The following is a 16062-nucleotide window of genomic DNA, read 5'->3' as shown; positions in this document are numbered from 1 at the left end:
TTTTGATAAAAGAAAACTTTAGAGTATGGGATAAAACTACTCGAAAATTCTTTAAAACGTACATGTCTAGTTCAACGAATAAGTTTACATTGCACAAAAACAAACGAACATAGAATAAAGGGACAAATAAGACCACAGGGGCATGCTAGTTTCTTCTGCTCGTCCTCGCTTTTTCATGCCATTTTTAACTTCAAAGTAGGAACAAACTAGCCCGCAAAGACGTCCTTTTAATGTTGTAGTTCGAAACGGAGTAGATTAGAAGGGATGTATATTAGTGAGACCACTCGAACAGTACCACTCAATGATGAAAATCAATGTTTCCTTGGTATAAATATTATGAAATATACTTCATAGCAATGATATATCATTGAATGACGCACGCGCTAAGGTATCTGGTAAGCATTGAAATACTAACTAATAAGAATTTATTCAAAGAAGAAGTTCATAGCTAGCCTGTCAAGTGGGCAGTTCTCGAGCAAGTTACTTCACAAGAGCATTCTTCTCATCACCGGAGATAGTTTGACATCATGATTTTATCAGCGCTGGTAATTCTCGCCAACAACAATGCTGTCTAATATCAGAGACCTGATAACCTGGTACATCCTGGACATTCCCAGGTGCATCCGATGGACACGAACCAGTTCACGAGCCTCCAGCGCAAGATCTTCTTCAGCCTGTACACCGACATCAGGCGCCAGCCGAGCTCGGCGCCGAACCGCTCCGGTGAGAAGTCAGCGCAGGCCTTGCGCATGTGCGAGGACATCTTCGTGAACCGCGAGGAGAACCTCGAAGGGCTGCGCGCTTTCCTTGGCGACCACGGCCTCGGCTGGCCCGACGTGCCCTTGGACTCAGCCGAGTTCAACGTGCTCGACGCCCTCGTGGGCCTCAGCCTGGACGCCGACGTGCACTTCTTGTTTCAGATGAAGCTGGTGCCCAACTTCCGGCAGGACGACCGGCTGATCCTGTCGCTGAGCCAGAACCAGGGGCTCATGCTCTGGTTCCAGCACAGGATCCTACACCTGCCCGGCGCAGCCCTGGGCAAGATGCTGCAAAAGCTGGCGGCGGCACTGGGCAACCCGGGTCAGGACTACGCGTCCCTGGTCGAGGACATGGTCCAGATGGACACCGACCTCATGTCCATGTACTTCGAGTTCAAGGAGAAGGACCTCATCGGCTACTCGCAGTTCCAGGTACGACGCGTCGAAATGAAGTAAAATATTTATTTCTCTCGTCACTGTGGGCAGAAAGAAAAGGACGTGAAAGTGTAAAGCCGCACGCTGTGACTTGAAAAGACATCATTGTTCCACAAATGAAAGCATGCCGAAAAAACAGCTTATCATTGACAAACGCACAGAAGTACAGAAACCATCGAAACACCTCCTTGATTTTTGTAAATGCGTAGAGAAAAAACACATGCAGCATGGATCATACAATCTCCGAACCACTCGTACAAAAGTGCGAATGGTCTTGCAGCATTTCCTAACATTTGCTATCGCATTTTACTATTCAACGTAATCACTATCGAAACTTACAAAAATAGAATGAAGCGCCATCCATCAATGCAGTAGTGGTGGAACACTAATGTATCAGTGTATGATTTAAGTTTAGTGATAAGGGTGATGGGCGTTGGCAGGGGGGTGCAAAAGGGGGTGCAAGAAAAGATAATGCCCCTTCAAGCGACACCATCCTTCCCCCAACAGCCATGCAACGCAAGTTTGCAGCCTCCAAGGCGATATCCTGTCGACGCCCATGATCGGGGCTTCTTTGACCTACCTGTATGAGCAGGAAGTACAGTTCTCAGCAATGAAGACACAACAGTCAACCCGTCGTCATAACACAGCCAGCCAGCCAGCCAGTGCAAAACATAGGTCGACAAAACTTGTGGAGCTGGCTCAGATTTGCTCGTAAAATATATATTGCGCCTACGGTGTACTCAGACTCACCCTCACCAAAATACTCTTTAGCCGGAGTGAATAGGATTCACACTCATGAATATTTTCAGACAGACTCACTCGGGCACTCACAATGAAGGGTTCGGTGAAGGCCTGAAGTAACGCCAGCCAGCCTCAAAAGCAGGTCAAGATAAGTCAACAAAGTCTAAAATAATACAGAGAACTGAAATAACCATTAAAGTGATTACCACAATGAAGTTGTTACAAACCAACATAAATAACCCCAAAGTAATCACAATAATAAATATAAAATACCTGAAAGTGTTTCGTAAACACGCGGCGGACACTTCAGCCACGCAACAGGTGGCGCCACTACCTCGCCAAACAAGCGATAGCTCCTTCTTCCGGCGCTTCACTGCTCCATCTGATATGGGAAACAGCCTGACCAAACTCGCTGCGCATAACACGTATCTCATGTCGTAACCAGAAGGAATTCGATAACGCAGAGCAAAAAGTGCGCATGTCACCCATTGAGTTTGCGATTCTATATTCTACTCGTGCCGGGGGAAACCGTACATGTTTACCTCTAACACTGACACCATCGGCGATTTCGTTAACGGTGCAGTGGACACTCTACGAACGGTAATCACCCACTGTTTATGCTACGTACGTACTAACTCAAATTCTACAGTTGTGAAACTTGAGCTGCACAGCTGTGTTAAGCGCATGTTTCAGATTAGCATTTAGTGAAAGAATTGGAACGTTTATTTAGGGGCGAAGCTCCTTAAGGCGACACCCGATCGTCCTTTGTAGTAACCACCTTTATCGGGCATGTGCCTCAAAGAAGTTTAGTTCTTGGAATGTCCGCTAGATGGCGGTACCTGTATATAATCAATATATAATGAAAATATGCGGGACGGTGGTACTTGGAGTGTTTACTAGACAGATGGACAGAAACACGGACGGACAGATCGATCTACGGATGGCCACACGGACAGATGGACGGAAGCACTGACGGATGCACGATTGGACGGATGCATGATTGGACGGACGGACGCACGGAAGCACGAATAAACTGACGGACACATCGCCCCACTAATCATCATTCACTCGGTGGATATGCTGTAATTTTTTCATCAACGCGTTTTCTCTTGTAATTATTGTGCGTGTTTAGAAAAAGATGCTAACGATTTAGAGTACTTCGAACACGGCTAGTCACGGCAAGAATGCTCGCGGACTAGAGGGGGGCGGGGGGAGTTGAAAAGTGGTTAACGATTTCTAGACTGCTTAGTACTCTACTATGGGAAAGCATAAATCCACCCCGTGTGTCTAGAAAAAGTAGCTCACGATTTAGAGTACGAAGTACTTACTATGGGAGAGCATGAAACCGTCCCGATGGCCTCAATGAATGACGTCGAGAGCCTAACCAACGATGTCGGATTGGTTTAGAAAAAAGTAGTAAACGTTTCAGAGCACTCGGTACTCTACTATGGGAAAGCATACAGCCAACCCTTGGGTACTCTATCACGGAAGCTTTTGGCTAAGATCAAAGTGTCAAGAGAGGGGGGGGGGGGTAGAGAAAGTGAGTACGATTTAGAGTATAGGATACTCTACTATGGGAAAGCTTAAAGCCGTCCCGTGAAGCAAAAAGTCAGACTAGCTGAAATGGCTTATTGTCGTAGCAATACAAGAACGGGGAAGTTTAGAAAAAGGCGGTAACGATTTAGAGCACAGGGTACGGACGAAGAAGCAGCAGATGAAGGTGTCAGTGGAGCCAAGCTGCGTAAGCGAAACCCTTGCACAAATTATCTTGAAAAAACATGGTGCTACATCTGGTTACATTTCAGAGCTGAGCAGTCTATACAAATGGTTTCTTTTGTAACTTATACAATAAAAAGTGCTAGTAAAAGCAAATTAACCTTCGATTTTATCCTTTAACAAACGACTACATAATATTCAAAATGCTCGGAGCAGTAAATTTAAATGTCTCACGAATTCTTGAAGCAAGGGAAGGGTGGTAATAGTGGCTAACTGGTGTAACAGGTTCTTGAAGAGAAAAGAGAAAAGTAAGCTCCGTAATGCCTAGTTCACACTGAAACATCCGTTTTCTACAGCGACCGAAATTCCCCTGCCGCCGAAACGCAGCATCGTTCGCACTGGACGCGCCCCGCGCCGCCGAATATGCCATCTACCACGGGGCGAACGCGGGATGGGTGCGCTGTCACCCGGTTGTTGTCGCGGCTTGCAAACGCTACTACGCTATCCGTTGGTGTATACTTCGACGATTCTCGTACGCAAAAACAAGAAAAGACAGTACTGCTTACTTTGCTGGCAAGTGGCTGTCTTGTAATGCACGAAGAACAGAAAAACCACCGACGCCAGCGGCGTTGGTGGGTTTGCTTTGCTCTGCAAGACAGCAATAAGCTCGGTCACCTCTTTCACGAAATACGGAGGCGAAGTAGGCACAGAGTAGGTTAAACTCCCGTCGGTTTCAACACTCAGTTACGTGCACTGCGGCATAACAAGTAAGTAGGGCTTGGCCGCCATTTTTCAAAATTCCTTGACTAGCGCTCCTATTGGTCCGCGGTGACCGATTCGGCGGCAGACACCGCAAAAATCGGTCAGAGAGCGATCGGCGCGGAGAGGGCCCTTTCGGCGGAACTCGCCGCCGCCGAACCGGATTCGGAGCGCTTTCGGCGGCCGGAATGCTCAGTGTGAACGCGGCCTAACTGTCTGCATCAGAGTGCAACACCTCAACAGTAGCTCGCGAGGGAAGTGGGTAAGGAGGGGTCAAAAAGATAGGTATAAAGGGTAAATGGATAGAGGGAGGCGCAGGGACAGCGAATGACAGAAAACGAAGGAAGTAAGGAGGAGATTGGAAAGATGGACACGGTCGCATGAGTCCAAGGACGGGGCACCACTCAGCGAAAGCTCTTGTCGGCGGCAGGAGATGGCGTAGGGCGAGCTAGTCGGCCAGAGCTGCGCTGTCGCCGGAGGTCTGGGGGGTGGGGCACAACCGGTCGGCACGAAATTCAGCGAGCGAACAGGTTCAACTAAAGCCTCTGATAGACATGCCAGACATACAAATGAATGATACAATAATTGAAAAAAAAGCATCAGCTCTACGCGAGATCGCTAACGTATTACTCATCGCGACTAACTTTAACTGCGACTCGCGGCTTGATCCAAGTCTGAGTGACTCCAAGTGAGTCGACTCATGAGCCCATTAGTCAAGAATTGGCTTGTTTCACAGTGTCAATGCTCTTTCACGCCAATGTCTTATGCAATCAGTGCTCTTCCTGACGTCTTTTAATGAAGTACTTTAGAATACAAGTTATGAGTGCTTGCAAGCGAGTAAGAAACAACATTGAATGTATTTATATATTACGAGCTTCTCTAGCTGGCCGGGCAGAGGTCAAAGCAACCTCCTACGCAACTCACACCTCTGATCTATAAATATTGTAACGGTGTATGAATACTGCTCTGTAATACGTATGAGTATACACGTGAGTATATATGTAGACCCAGATAAGGCTGATACTTATGGTGACGACGAGGAGATAGCACTCAAAATATATATCTTGCACTTTGAACTCATTTGGACTCACTCATCAAATTTTCCCTGAGCCGTACTCACACCCACGAAAATGTTTATACTCCGACTCGCTAAGACTCACTCACCAAAATAGTACGCAATCAGACTCGCTCAGACTACAGCTCGATTCGAGTCGAATCCGAGTGAGTTGACCCATCAGTGAGTTCGCCCTCCTATGGTGCTGAAAAGTGAAGACAGCTGCGCACGTTTTTAGGGACAAAGCTCCTTATGCCGTGGGTCGTGCGTCCGCGATGCATGTTGTTGTTGTTGTTGTTGTTGTTGTTGTTGTTGTTGTTGTTGTTGTTGTTGTTGTTGTTGTTGTTGTTGTTGTTGTTGTTGTTGTTGTTGTTGTTGTTGTTGTTGTTGTTGTTGTTGTTGTTGTTGTTGTTGTTGTTGTTGTTGTTGTTGTTGTTGTTGTTGTTGTTGTTGTTGTTGAAGGCGTGTCAGTCAAAATCACATTGAAAAAGTAATGGGCAAGTTGTAGGCAAAGTAACCACTGGATTCGAGATTAAAATATTGGATTCCAAGAAAAGGAAAATTCGCGAGAGGAAAAGGCGAATTCCCGGATCACAATAAGAAGTTTGTGCGTGCAACGTGGCATGCACCAAGCACAGGACCGGTTTGAATGGTGGAAAACTGGACAGGTCTTTGCCTACGGTCAGGCAGAGAGGCAGAATGACGATTGTGATGATGATGTGGGAGGGACGTCAGCGCAAAGTAAACGGGAAGAATACAGGAAAGTTGAAAATTCTCACGTTACTAGCGCTATAGTCCTGTCTATACGTTGCCGTGTTTATTTAGCTGCGTTCTGTACTACGAATGTCTACCAACTGTCTAGCCTTCGCACGCTGTTGTGCGTGACACGCAGGAGCTGGGCGACCTGAGCGCGGGCCGCGTCTCCTCCGAGCGCTGGCTGGAGGCCATCAACCGGCACCTCCCCGAAGAGGCCCAGATGGGCGAGCTCAGCGAGCTGTACATCATTGGCACCGCCTACTTGGGCGTCGCGGGTCGCTTCCTGGGCAAGTACGCTCGCGAGCAGGACCGGCTGCGGCTCTTCATCGGCTGGCACGTGGCCCGGTCGCTGATGCCGCTCGCCTCGTATGAGCTCACCAAGGCACTGCAGGTGGGGTTCCCAACCTCCCCGGATACCGCGGAACTGTCCAGACAAGTCATGCAGAAAAAGAACTTGTTGCTTGAGTTAGCTAACCACTTACAAAATTATTTGACCACGTAGACGCAGCACTTTTACACACGCGCGCACCCAGGTAACTGTGAGTGTTGTATACAAGGAGTGTTCAATTGAAAAGGTACGATGGGACACTGCGGATATAAATGATAACTTTATTCAAAGTATGTGCCTAATCTAAACGATCCCATCAAAGAACGAGCCGAAGGATTCCTTGTTCCCAGTATTCGCGTGACCGTGACGAGAGCAGTCCTCAAAAGCGTCTTTCAGTATGTGGCCCGAGTTTAAGCGATTCCCTTTTAGATGTAGCGTTAGCTACACTGGCCAAGCCAAGGCCAAGCCAAAGCGGTTTCGCGTGCACGTACGAGAGCCGTGCTGCGCATGCGCCAGCAGCGATGACTGGGCGTACCTCGCCAGGCTGCGAATGAATAGATCGATGGCAACTTTATTGTTCCGCCAGATAAGGAGCTTCCCTCCCCCTGCTCTCCTTCCCTGGCAACACACACGCCTAGGTGACGGGGGCCGGCACCTTCGCAATTAGAAGCAGGCGAAGAGGTACTGGCTTCTTGCGGTTTCTTCGGCATTTTAGAAGATTGACGTCATAGGCGCGGCAGATGCATTTTAGTTGTACCCCGTCACTCGTGTACCTCGAGTCACGCAGTCCTCTTGGTCGCCTTTGCCGCGGCGCTCCATACCGATAGCGGGGCATTTGCCAGTATAGTATACCGATGGAAGAGGAGAGCGAAATTGCTGCTCAGCGGCGCAGAAGAGCAGAGAAGCTTCATGATGATGTGAGATGTAGGGTGTAATGTCCCAAAATCACCATATTATTATGAGGGACGCCGTACTGGAGGGCTCCAGAAATATCGACTACTTCGGGTTTTTCAACGTGCACCCAAATCTGAGCCCACGGGCCTACAGCATTTTCGCCTCCATCGAAAATGCAGCAGCCGCAGCCGGGATTCGATCCCGCGACCTATGGGTCAGCAGCGTAGTGCATTATCCACTATACGACCACAGCGGGGCGATCGGAAAATCTTAACTCACTTGGATCCCGAAGTAGTTGTCGGACAATTCACTGTTGAGCGCAAGAAGAACGAACGGAAGACTAAACGTGCAGCGGAGACACCGGAGCAAAGGAAGTAACGTGTGGCAATGTGGCTTCACCAGGAGGCCGATTGACTGACTCAGATACTGTGAAACTTAGCGAAAGCGACAATATGACTCGGACTTTTGAGACGGACTTCGTGAACAATCATTTTGGATATGTGTTCGACGTGTGTGAAATACCAAGGCACATGAAATACTTGACCCCGGCAATCAGTACCATGCGTGATAACTTAAGTTTAGCGACACCCCCTTAGCTCACGCTGCGTTTATGTTGGCATAGCCGAGCAAAGCCACTGCTGAGTTTTGTAGATGCGAAGCAGCTTTTTGATTAGCCTGTGTAACGCTGTCCCTTACGTTCGTACGAACCACTTCGCCACAGGTGTTGGAACGGGGCCAAGTAGGTCAAGTCACAGCTGCACGCTGACATAACTCTCTCCCTCACCCGCAGCAGTTGCCGGCCCCTCGGCCTGCTCGCAACACACTTCTCTGTTGCTTCACCCTCTCCACCACCCGCAACGCTCGACCACACGTCGAACGGAAACATCCTTTCGGTTCAATTATCTGCGGTGAAAATTGAAACCCAACCCACCTCCCGTGTATTTGCGCTTCGAAGAAACATTTACACGAGTGAACGCTACACCGAGTTTCGCTTCAAACCGTTCTTGTAGTACCGGCGTCAACGCCCTTTTCAATTGGATTAACGCCATGCGCACCACTGCCACTTCGCATTCCATCAGGTTTTCCTTCGGGCAGACATTCACCTACTTCACTACATTTTCTCCACTGCGAAAAACAGTCCGTATGTGAACAGTGTGTTTACATCTACAACTAATCCTTATAACTAATTCCTATGCACTCATTGCCAAGCTTTGCTTTTTTTTTCTAGTACGTTCAATATTGAATTCCGTTTGCGTTGTGTAACATTGAAATGCTGTATAATTTATTATTTGTTTGTTAGTGTTAAAGTTAACCGAGTGTCCCGCTGCAGTCACTCTACTTTGGGACCTTCACCTACATACCACTGACCATGGACCTTTGTATCTTCAATTAATAATCGGCTGAAACTAAACTAAACCCTAACTGCAGGCCGAGACGAGCGAGGCGCAGATGGCCGTCACGTACCTCGAGTCGTGCATCGGCCGCGTTTCGGAGATGGCGCCGTTCGCGTTGGCCCACTTCTTCTTCGCCAAGTTCCTGCCGGCGGGAGCGCTCAAGACAGCCGACCGCATGGTGAACTCGATACGCGACTCCTCCCTGCTCGCCTTCCGCAACCTCTCCTGGATGGAGGACTCCACGCGCAGGCAGGCCGTCAACAAGCTCTCCTCGCTGCACGAGATCGTCGCCTTCCCCAAGGAGCTGTCGTCGGCCGAGGCGATCGACGCCCACTACTCTTACCTGCCCAAGTTCAGGTCAGCCACAGCATTAACGCACACCGAATCGTGACGCTTAATACGCCGAAAAAAAATGATCGCAACTCTCTCGGAAGGGAATAGCACTTTGGAATGGGTAACGACGCGATGGAAGTGGCAAAAGTCTACTAAAGACAGGTACATGTCCACGGAGTCACTCTATGAAACGGAAGTTACTAAATCAGTTATAATGGGGTGGTGCACATTCGGTAGCCATTCTCAAATTATGGATGATAGTTTGCTACTATCATTCAAGAGGAATGTGCAGAACAGCTGCGTTTCACTGGTGCCTCCTTGAAGCGGAAACCTGGAGGCTTACATAAAATTGAACTCGAATTGAGGACGATGCAGCGATCGATGGAAAGGAAGATGGGCGTAACCTTGAGGGACGAGAGGACAGGGGCCATGGTACAATTGGGTTTGTAGGGCATCTTAGTCGTAATGAAGAGGAAGAAGTGGGCATAGTCAGAGCGTGTAGCGCGTACAGGCAAGATAACCGCTGCTCACAGAATGTATTCTTGAAGGAGGCAAACGAGCGAGGGGGGATACCATCAAGTGGGCAGACCGAATCTTACTGATGGCTCGATAAACCTGGCCACAACAACAAGAGGACCGGGTTGATTGGTGGAACATGCGAGACACCTTTGTCTTTCGGTGGACGCCATCATGCAGTTGACGATGAGTATGATGACGACGAAAATGAAGGGGAAGAGCAATCCAAGGACAAGCGCAATACGCGCTTGTCCTTGTGCTCGTCATTGTGTTGTTTCCCGTTGTCCTCGCGTTCTTTTTCGAATACCGTTACGCTTTCAAGTGGCTCTATGGCTGGAGAAACAAAAGCAGCACAAGTTATTTGTGGCGGTCATATACAATATATTACATCTATCGCGACTACAATCCGGGGGCACAGGTCATTGTGTACACAAAACTGAGGGGAATTCAGGACTTAATTTCAAAGCACAGCTATAGGCTGTACCCGAATAAACGATTAGGTGCACGTCTCCTGTAGTGTATGTTATTAATTATTTTTCTAAATAATTCGCTAACATTTTATATGAGCATCAATACAAGATTACCCTGCAAAAAGTGCATTAGGATTGAAAGACAGAGCTGATCAACCGTGGACAAAGGTTGTTGTATAGCATATCACAAGAAAACGAGTTTTTAGTTAAGGCTTTTGTGGTCCTTACGAACAACAACCAAATCGGACTGATCTTAATTCTATCAGCGAGATGTCTTTCAACTCGCTTTCCGGGTAAACTAGAGGGGTCCCTTTAATTTAAAGTATGTTTAAAATTTTGTATTACTGTGCCACCACTTCTGTTGAGCAGTGGACGACATATGCGCATTGAGGGAAGTTTAGGCCGCTACGCAATAATGGTGCGAAGATTTGGGAAATGGCGGAGCTGGTGGCGTTGCCCTCTTCTTTTTTCTCCTCCTGATACTAGCTTCCCTTTCCCAATTCTTACTATTATATACGATAGGCTATGCTATACTATATCGTACTGTACTACACTATACGATAGGTTATACTGAACTGAATTATACTATAGGGTATACTATACTATAACATATTATAGTATATTATACTACATGATAGGCTATACTATAATATACTACATTATGATATAGGCTATATTATACCATACTGAACTACACTGTACTATAGGCTATACTATACTACAATATAATATAGAATATACTATACTTTACGATAGCCTATACTATACAATACTATGTGATAATATTCAGTAGGCTATATTACACCATACTATACTACACTGTACGATAAGCTATACTATGCTATACGTAGCTATGCTTGCTCTTTGTCCTTGTTTGGTATCTGTGTTGCATCTTTTTTTTCTTTTTCGATTTCTTTATCCTTTATCATTCTCTTTTGCTACCCTTTTTTCTCCCTTTTTCTCTTTGTCTCTTTCTCCTTGCACTCCTTCTCTCACCTTCTATTTTTTTTTTCTTCGCGTTCACTGTCTCTCTGTCTCTGCGCTCATTCTCTCACCAATCGGAGTTATGGCCACACACGCCATATAGGCGCACGTCTTCTGGGACGAAGCACGAGATGAAGATGACGAAGAAAGCACGAGCTGGTACATGATCACAAGTTTGCAGGTGTCGTGAACGGGCGTAATGAAAGAAGGACTCTACGGCTTTACAACCACGCAAACTTGCGGCAAATATTCTGTACGCAGGCGCCCGTTTCTGCGCACGTACACGGAATCGCTTCGCGCCGCCCTGGCGCAGTCCAAGCCCCTTCTGCGAGGCGGCCGCGGCAACCGGTCCATCAACCGCGAGCTGTACCTGCACGCGCAGCCCATACCGGTGAACGCGTTCTACATGTTCGCCTACCACGTGATGTTCATCATGCCGTCCATACAGTTCCCGCCGTACTTTGCGCGCTCCCTGCCCACTGCGGTGCGCTACGGGGGCCTAGGTCACGTGGTAGGCCACGAGATCACGCGCGTCTTCGACCCTTTCATGGGGAACATGGACCAGACCGGAGTAAAGGTGCGCTAGCTGGTTGCAGTTTGTAGACAAGTTAGGGCGTTAGTTAAACAGCACGCTATAGAGAAATGTTTGCTCGAATCGCATGAAACGCACATTTGTGATAGCATGTAGTTTACTGAAAGTGGACGCTTGGTTAGACAGAAAGGACGAAAAAGTGTTCCTAAAAGATACCAAGTATTATTTGCCACTCTCAACAGATTTGTGCAGTGCTCCTTGGGAATTTACTTACTGTTTATCTGTATATTATGCACATCGTAACCACAATGTTTGTAGTTCATGTGCATTGTTTAGTCAATGTACAAATAATTTACATTAGCTCAAGCAGCTAACTAAGTAGTTCTTCCACTCGAAAATGGTCTTACTGGACTAAAATACAGCGCAACGTGTAATACTAGGCCTAAATCATCGCAGTGTGACTCGCTATAATGCGCGCAATATAAAAAAAATGTTGCTCTTATCTTCCTCATTCAAGAATCGACACTTTACCCCTAAAGACATACGAAACAAATTTTTACAAGTTTTCTGCACTCTCGGATACGTTAAAAAGCTATTTTTCACTCAAAGGAAGCACCTGTTCTCGTAAAATACTGCCTATTCCAATCAAATATATAGATAACCTATCTGATCGAGTGTGCAAAAGTAACGAATTCCGAAACTCTAACGGCGAAGTGTGTACCTACTGTGAAAACTTGTCGTTAGAGAACAACGTTTACGAAAGGCTTCGCGATATTGTACAGACATACGTCGCCTCATGACAAAGAAATGTGCTCAATTCAGGATTAGTATTTCGGCAGCTACTTTGAATACGCACGCATAGAATCTCCAAAACACTAAAAACAAAGGTAGTTGGGCTAAACTTTCAGTGCTAGACGAGCCACTCGCATAACGGCCCGTCAAACAACCCTGATTTTCAGTACTTGGCGAAAATACAGCGACCGGGCACATGAAGAGAAGAAACCTTATTAAGAAGCTCACATTTTTAATAATATTGGGAAACTTGGAGGCCCTGCTGCACGCTTTCATCGCGGCCAGAAAAGCTGGCGATCGGTAGTCTAGGCTCCTGAGAACACATGAACCAGACGTTATAGCACAGTGCACGGCCTGAAACCCAACTTCTCAAAGTCGCGTAGAAATCGCTGCCTCGTCTCTCTTCAAATGATGCCGTATACCCGAATAGTTGCGCCATATGCCCCATGTGCATGGCCGTTGGCTGATTTCAGCATCGTGAGCGCGGCCTCCGAGATGCAACGGTGTGCCGCCGGCTAATCTCAGAGGCCTTGTCGTAAGCTGCATAGTTCCTGTGGCCTCCGCGAAATGCCGCCACGTGCCCGCACGTGCTCACCATCACGCTGAAGCTGCGCATTCGAAGAAAAAAATGAAGAGAAAATTGTCAAGGTCATGACGCACGCTGACGAAGGGAAGCATCTCTTTCCCCCTCGTCATCGCCTTCCCTGCGTAGCTTTCACCGCGCTCGCTGATACGATAGGAGAGAGGAAGGTCTTAAAGCGTGCGATACGTCAACTCCGCTATCGCATGAAGTGTTCCGATTAATAAGCTCTTTTCATGAAGTCATTAAACCATTACTAGTAAATGTGCTGCAAGACCCCTTTAAAGTGATTGATTTATATGTAGTGCTTAACGTCCCAAAACCACGCTATGATTATGAGAGACGCCGTAGTGGAGGGTGCCGGAAATTTGAACCACCTGGGGTTCTTTAACGTGCACCCAAATCTGAGCACACGGGCTTTCAACATTTCCGCCTCCATCGGAAAATGCAGCCGCTGCAGCCATGAATAAAAAAGGTGAGCTGTTCATGAAAAATCGTATGCATGCGAAAACTGTCCAAGGATAGAACAAGGGAAAACATACAACACACGAGTATCCGGTGTTTACGCTATCTCGTTGTCTCGTTTACATCGCCAACTTTTTCACTATTGATCGGGAAGGCTTTTTAGGGGAGAAGCTCCTTAGGGCGTGGGCTGTGCGTCCCCTTTATGTAGCCACCTCTAGTTTAGTTCTTGCAGTGTTCACTAGATGGCGGTACCGTCTCCTGTATGTAGCCACCTCTCGTTTAGTTCTTGTAGTGTTTACTACATGGTGGTACTTGTAGCTGAGGATGAAAAGATGCAAGATGTTATTAAACTAGACGGCGGCACTTGTAGTTGATGATGAAAGATGCGAGATGTTATAAAATAGGAATGATGTCACATATGGCGCGTGTCATTGGTTGAAGGCATTCGTTCGATTTAGTGCGGCGACGTACGCTAGGGGGAGCGATGTAATAAAATCGAGTGGGCAAAATGTACAGAGGATTCATGGTTTACCAGGTTTACCTCCGGAGCTTCGCCCACTCATCATCATTCACTTCGTGGATATGGCGGCACTTTTTTTTTTTTTGCCTTGAAGAGGGCAATTTCGTATGCAGTGACCTTCGACAAGTTAAAGGCCCAACCTCTGTCCCGACAGGTGAACTGGTTCTCGGAGGCCTCCCGGCTGAGCTTCATCGGGCGCCTCGAGTGCCTCGTGAAGCAGTACAGCGAGGCGTCGAGCCACTACCGCGAGCCCAGCTCGCTCACGCTGTCCGAGGACTTCGCCGACAACAGCGGCCTCGAACACACGTTCGCCGCCTACCGGCGAGCCGTGCGTCGGGGCTCCGGGGCCTCCGGGGTGGCAGGCTTCGGCAACGACCAGCTCTTCTTCCTCGCCTCGTGCCACAAGTGGTGCTCGGCGAGGGCAGAGCTCGGCTCGCCCTACTACTCGCCCAAGAACCTGCGCTGCAACGTGCCGCTCATGAACAGCGCAGAGTTCTCCGTCGCGTACGGCTGCCCCAGCGGGGCCCCCATGAACCCTGCCAAGAAGTGCACCTTCAAGTGAAGCTCAAACCGCGCGCGTATTACGTATACATAAAGAATAGCTCACGCAAAAAAAACGTGTTTGCATATATTTTTTACTATCGTATATACATTTTGGTTTTCAATGCAAAGCGATTTATGGGACGTAGTATATAGTTATAGGTGTTCAACGTGTCATGATGTGGTTATCAGGCCTTGTAGATCGTCTCCTGCAATTTCGACCACATGGGGTTCTTCAACGTGGCCCTGCATCTAAGTACACAGGCCGCAAGCATTTCCATCTCAATCAAAAAGGCAGCCCCCGCGAACTTCAAGTCAGCCTTATTTAGGCCATTTTACACTGAAATTCGACTTCGCTTCCCCTGTTTGGGGGAAGCACTATGGGATTTCAGCGATGTTAACTAAAACGTAGACGCTGTCGTAGAAAAGTACGAATAAGACGAGGTATGTACTACGCCATCTATTATTAACTGGCTCATTCATGACAGGGTAAATTCAATATCATCGGGAAAATCAGTTGTCCGGTAGTGAACATGATGGTGATAATGACAGTGCCGATGAAAACAATAATTTTGTCTTGCGGACTTTAATAACTGCGTTTGCTGTTGCATTCTGGGAGAGCCTATTGCTCTACCATCTTTCAGTACATCGCATTCGAAATCGTCGCACATTTGTTCTAAACAGCTGGAAAATGCATGATCTTCAAGGTCCAATCAACTGAAGCAGTCACAGGCTGCGTTCGGTTTGTATATTAATGCGGCTATCTTTTTTCTGTGACTTGCCGTCGGTTGGTGCTGTCAGTAAACTGGTTCACGGCGTAGTTTTTGTCCACATCGCCTTATGAAATGTGAGGCCACGAGACGGCTTTTTGCTTTTCACAGTAGAGCACCAAGTACTCTCAATTGTTGACAACTTTACTAGTACCTGTAAAACCAGCTTTGACTATAGAGCTAACGTATCGAGCTTACGCGGGTCAGTGGTGGCCAACTTAACCATTGGCTACCATGCAGTAATGTAGCCCGATGTTAATTGTTCTCGTAACAGCGGAATAAACACATGTATACGCCTCTGCCTCCATCACATAAAATGCTTCACATAGGGCTAATACTAGGCTAGGAGAATTTTATTGCATAGGTCTGGGCCTAGAAGTGAATGGTGGTATTACTCTTGGAAGGATAGTTCCATTTCACAAATACTGTCCATCCCACGAAACTATTGATCTGTGCAGGAAAACATTGTAACACGCATTGCAACACGCCGCTATCTCAATCTTTTGTTGCGATAGCGGGTTTTCGCCATCGCTGTTATGTTGCGTATTTTTGTGTTAATATATTAAAGCATGAAAGCAAATTTCAGAAGAAAAATTTTTCTGAAGCGCACAACCAGGGATTCGAACCCGACACCCCTCGCTCTGCAGCGCACCGCGTTAGTCTAGCACGCAGCGTACGTCATCTAGCATACCAACCGAGCTATTTATACACCGTTCCTGGTGGTA

General features: G+C 47.4%; 1 protein-coding gene across 1 annotated transcript; it reads left to right on the top strand.

Annotated features, from left to right (window-relative positions):
- Nucleotides 1–749: 749 nt before the first annotated feature.
- Nucleotides 750–14589, top strand: LOC119184015 (neprilysin-1). The gene is made up of 5 exons (XM_075874464.1): nucleotides 750–1190; nucleotides 6356–6610; nucleotides 8870–9192; nucleotides 11400–11715; nucleotides 14182–14589. The coding sequence occupies exons 1-5, from the start codon at nucleotides 750–752 to the stop codon at nucleotides 14587–14589; spliced, it is 1743 nt and encodes a 580-aa protein (XP_075730579.1).
- Nucleotides 14590–16062: the final 1473 nt, after the last annotated feature.

This window comes from Rhipicephalus microplus, chromosome 9, assembly GCF_043290135.1.
Source record: "Rhipicephalus microplus isolate Deutch F79 chromosome 9, USDA_Rmic, whole genome shotgun sequence".
Classification (NCBI taxonomy): domain Eukaryota; kingdom Metazoa; phylum Arthropoda; class Arachnida; order Ixodida; family Ixodidae; genus Rhipicephalus; species Rhipicephalus microplus.
The sequence above is the reverse complement of the archived record's forward strand: the minus strand, read 5'-3'. Positions and strand labels throughout refer to the sequence as shown.

Excerpts from the sequence above, each read along its gene's own strand:
- LOC119184015 (XM_075874464.1), top strand. The coding sequence starts at position 750 with ATGTGCGAGGACATCTTCGTGAACCGCGAGGAGAACCTCGAAGGGCTG. Across the intron at positions 1,191-6,355 it reads TCGGCTACTCGCAGTTCCAG|GAGCTGGGCGACCTGAGCGC; the intron begins GTACGACGCGTC and ends CGTGACACGCAG. Across the intron at positions 6,611-8,869 it reads AGCTCACCAAGGCACTGCAG|GCCGAGACGAGCGAGGCGCA; the intron begins GTGGGGTTCCCA and ends CCCTAACTGCAG.